This window comes from Palaemon carinicauda, chromosome 29, assembly GCF_036898095.1.
Source record: "Palaemon carinicauda isolate YSFRI2023 chromosome 29, ASM3689809v2, whole genome shotgun sequence".
In the NCBI taxonomy this organism is placed as follows: Eukaryota; Metazoa; Arthropoda; class Malacostraca; order Decapoda; family Palaemonidae; genus Palaemon; species Palaemon carinicauda.
Window position 1 is genome coordinate 64,445,264 of NC_090753.1, and position 5,166 is coordinate 64,450,429.

The 5,166-nt window shown below is 32.7% G+C and overlaps 1 protein-coding gene across 1 annotated transcript in view; it reads right to left on the reverse strand.

The window, feature by feature from the left end:
* LOC137622622 (trichohyalin-like) overlaps positions 1-4,721 on the reverse strand; it is a 127,579-nt gene extending 122,858 nt beyond the window's left edge. The window contains exon 1 of the mRNA XM_068353228.1: positions 1,941-4,721. Coding sequence (XP_068209329.1) covers positions 1,941-4,721 — 2,781 coding nt within the window. The remainder of the gene's footprint in view (positions 1-1,940) is intronic.
* Between the last annotated feature and the right edge of the window lie 445 nt (positions 4,722-5,166).

Below are 5,166 nucleotides of genomic sequence, written 5' to 3' on the forward strand. Positions count from 1 at the left end.
TTTAATCAACAGAAGCTCTAAGATGCCAACCCATTAGTAGAAAAAAGGCCAAATATATAGTATTTAAGGCTCGCCTTTTTTCATATTACTGAAGGCCAACCAATTTTTAAAAAAGGCCAAATTATAGGTTTTTTGGTCTGAAAAAGGTCAAATTGGCAACGCTGGTTGTAGGTGATGGTTCGAACCACTTTCAGCATCTGATTTTGATACGTTATTGTGAGACAAGAGACCTTACTCAATTTTGGTTTGGTATTTTTTTTGCTTGTGTTTATTTGTTTTTTTAGGGTGATATTGTTGTTGTAAGAAAACTTGTTATAATAGCGATTATTAATTACTATAGTCAATTCTTATTAGCGAGGCAGGTTTGCACCGACTCGCAGGGGATGCCCTTTTAGCTCGGGAAAGTCTCCTGATCGTTGATTGGTTGGACAAGATAATTCTAACCAATCAGATAGCAGGAAACTTTTCCGAGCTAAACGGGCACCGCTGCGAGTCGGTGCAAGTGCGCCTCATTAAAACTAATTGAGTATAGATAAGCTTTTCATTGGGATCTTGAACCACCGGCCAGTGAGACACCATCTATATACCCCCTCAACCACCGTCAGGAGTCATATGTGATAATTATTTTAATTTTGGATTTACAGAAGACTCGTTGTATCCGCAACTTTTTTTTTTTTTTTTTTTTTTTTTTTTTTTTTTTTTTTTTTTTCTCAACATTATCTGTGAATTGATTGTAGATGTTTTCTTATGATGCTTATATTGATAATAATATTAAAAGATATTTTTCCAAAGTTTTTACTTTCAAAGCGATATAAAAAAAAATTGAAGCAGGTCTGTTTTTGTCTTATATTTTGAAAAATCTTCATTGACTTTATTATGATTTTGAAGTTGTTTTATGATAAACCATTTTCAAAGCGTATTTTTCATACAGCTTTTATCAAGGCATAATAATTTAAGTATTATACATGTTGCTCCATGTGCTATACTAGCGTACGCGACCCGTCAAAAATAACGGTACACTATCTATCTAATTTCTCTTTTTCTAGTTTTGTTAAAGTTTTTATAGTTTATATAGGAAACATTTTTGTTAATGTTGTTAATGTTCTTAAAATATCTTATTTTTTTCTTTCCTCACTGGGCTATTTTCCCAGATTGGGCCCCTGGGCAGAAAACATTCTGCTTTTAAAACTAGGGTTGTAGCTTAGCAAGTAATAATAATAATAATAATAATAAATATGCACATGCAGACACAGATTCAATCCATCCCACCCCCCTCCCCCTTTCCTAACTACAACATGGCAGTTGTGGCTTCCAAGTGTACCTCTTGGGGTACCCTGCTTTCACCAGGGTATGACTACATTCTCTTCCCCTACCCGAGAGACAGGGAGAGACTAGGTAGTTATACGTCTGGCTATGCCCCTTGGAGTGGCCGGAAAGAAACACACACACATACATACATACATATATATATATATATATATATATATATATATATATATATATATATATATATATACCTGTATATATATTATATATATTTACATATATATACCTGTATATATATAATATATATATATATATATATATATATATATATATATATATATATATATATATATATATATATATATATATATATATATATATATATATATGTACAGTATTTACATATATATGAATTATATATATATTATATTTATATATATATATATATTATATATATCTATATATATATGTATATATATATATATATATATATATAATATATATATATATATATATATATATATATATATATATATATATATATATATATATATATATATATATATATAAATGATATTGAAATAAGGTGTTAGAGATCATTATAACTGATAGGAAGGGATATTTCTCCCCGCCCCCTTCCCTTTTAATTAAAAAAAAAAACAGCTGAAATTTACATTAATTTTTTCCCCTTTTGTGTTTGGGAGTTGACCCTCTTCATTGTGGATTTTCCCCTTCTTTTCAACGGCTCTCATTTCCAGATGCTCTACATATTTATCGCCTGCGCCATCTCCCCCTTTTCCTCTTTTTAATTGTGCATTTTCCCCTCTCATTTCTTTACGGAGATATCTTTCTCTCTTGCTTTCTTTCTTACCGTTATCTTTTAATTGTGCATTTTCCCCTCTCATTTCTTTACGGAGATATCTTTCTCTCTTCCTTTCTTTCTTACCGTTATCTTTTAATTGTGCATTTTCCCCTCTCATTTCTTTACGGAGATATCTTTCCCTCTTGCTTTCTTTCTTACCGTTATCTTTTAATTGTGCATTTTCCCCTCTCATTTCTTTACGGAGATATCTTTCCCTCTTGCTTTCTTTCTTACCGTTATCTTTTAATTGTGCATTTTCCCCTCTCATTTCTTTACGGAGATATCTTTCCCTCTTGCTTTCTTTCTTACCGTTATCTTTTAATTGTGCATTTTCCCCTCTCATTTCTTTACGGAGATATCTTTCTCTCTTCCTTTCTTTCTTACCGTTATCTTTTAATTGTGCATTTTCCCCTCTCATTTCTTTACGGAGATATCTTTCTCTCTTCCTTTCTTTCTTACCGTTATCTTTTAATTGTGCCTTTTCCCCTCTCATTTCTTTACGGAGATATCTTTCTCTCTTCCTTTCTTTCTTACCGTTATCTTTTAATTGTGCCTTTTCCCCTCTCATTTCTTTACGGAGATATCTTTCTCTCTTCCTTTCTTTCTTACCGTTATCTTTTAATTGTGCCTTTTCCCCTCTCATTTCTTTACGGAGATATCTTTCTCTCTTGCTTTCTTTCTTACCGTTATCTTTTAATTGTGCCTTTTCCCCTCTCATTTCTTTACGGAGATATCTTTCTCTCTTGCTTTCTTTCTTACCGTTATCTTTTAATTGTGCCTTTTCCCCTCTCATTTCTTTACGGAGATATCTTTCTCTCTTGCTTTCTTTCTTACCGTTATCTTTTAATTGTGCCTTTTCCCCTCTCATTTCTTTACGGAGATATCTTTCTCTCTTGCTTTCTTTCTTACCGTTATCTTTTAATTGTGCCTTTTCCCCTCTCATTTCTTTACGGAGATATCTTTCTCTCTTGCTTTCTTTCTTACCGTTATCTTTTAATTGTGCCTTTTCCCCTCTCATTTCTTTACGGAGATATCTTTCTCTCTTGCTTTCTTTCTTACCGTTATCTTTTAATTGTGCCTTTTCCCCTCTCATTTCTTTACGGAGATATCTTTCTCTCTTGCTTTCTTTCTTACCGTTATCTTTTAATTGTGCCTTTTCCCCTCTCATTTCTTTACGGAGATATCTTTCTCTCTTGCTTTCTTTCTTACCGTTATCTTTTAATTGTGCCTTTTCCCCTCTCATTTCTTTACGGAGATATCTTTCTCTCTTGCTTTCTTTCTTACCGTTATCTTTTAATTGTGCCTTTTCCCCTCTCATTTCTTTACGGAGATATCTTTCTCTCTTGCTTTCTTTCTTACCGTTATCTTTTAATTGTGCCTTTTCCCCTCTCATTTCTTTACGGAGATATCTTTCTCTCTTGCTTTCTTTCTTACCGTTATCTTTTAATTGTGCCTTTTCCCCTCTCATTTCTTTACGGAGATATCTTTCTCTCTTGCTTTCTTTCTTACCGTTATCTTTTAATTGTGCCTTTTCCCCTCTCATTTCTTTACGGAGATATCTTTCTCTCTTGCTTTCTTTCTTACCGTTATCTTTTAATTGTGCCTTTTCCCCTCTCATTTCTTTACGGAGATATCTTTCTCTCTTGCTTTCTTTCTTACCGTTATCTTTTAATTGTGCCTTTTCCCCTCTCATTTCTTTACGGAGATATCTTTCTCTCTTGCTTTCTTTCTTACCGTTATCTTTTAATTGTGCCTTTTCCCCTCTCATTTCTTTACGGAGATATCTTTCTCTCTTGCTTTCTTTCTTACCGTTATCTTTTAATTGTGCCTTTTCCCCTCTCATTTCTTTACGGAGATATCTTTCTCTCTTGCTTTCTTTCTTACCGTTATCTTTTAATTGTGCCTTTTCCCCTCTCATTTCTTTACGGAGATATCTTTCTCTCTTGCTTTCTTTCTTACCGTTATCTTTTAATTGTGCCTTTTCCCCTCTCATTTCTTTACGGAGATATCTTTCTCTCTTGCTTTCTTTCTTACCGTTATCTTTTAATTGTGCCTTTTCCCCTCTCATTTCTTTACGGAGATATCTTTCTCTCTTGCTTTCTTTCTTACCGTTATCTTTTAATTGTGCCTTTTCCCCTCTCATTTCTTTACGGAGATATCTTTCTCTCTTGCTTTCTTTCTTACCGTTATCTTTTAATTGTGCCTTTTCCCCTCTCATTTCTTTACGGAGATATCTTTCTCTCTTGCTTTCTTTCTTACCGTTATCTTTTAATTGTGCCTTTTCCCCTCTCATTTCTTTACGGAGATATCTTTCTCTCTTGCTTTCTTTCTTACCGTTATCTTTTAATTGTGCCTTTTCCCCTCTCATTTCTTTACGGAGATATCTTTCTCTCTTGCTTTCTTTCTTACCGTTATCTTTTAATTGTGCCTTTTCCCCTCTCATTTCTTTACGGAGATATCTTTCTCTCTTGCTTTCTTTCTTACCGTTATCTTTTAATTGTGCCTTTTCCCCTCTCATTTCTTTACGGAGATATCTTTCTCTCTTGCTTTCTTTCTTACCGTTATCTTTTAATTGTGCCTTTTCCCCTCTCATTTCTTTACGGAGATATCTTTCTCTCTTGCTTTCTTTCTTACCGTTATCTTTTAATTGTGCATTTTCCCGGCCTTGTTTTTTTTTACGGAGATATCTTACTTTCTTTCTTTATTTCCTAACTTTATTTCTTAATTATTTATTTTTACGTAGGATATTCTTTCTTTCTTTCTATTTTCTTCTTTCTTTCTTTCGCTTTTACCTTTATCTTTTAATTTCATATTTTTCCCTGGGAGATAACTTTCTATCTGTTATTTTTCCTTTTTTCTTTCCTGTCTTTCTTTTTTTCTCTCTTTTACCTTTATTATTATTATTATTATTATTATTATTATTATTATTATTAATTGCTAAGCTATAAACCAAGTTGGAAAAGCAGGATGCTATTAGCCCAAGGGCTTCAACAGGGAAAATAGCCTAGTGAGGAAAGGAAACAAGGAAAAATAAAATA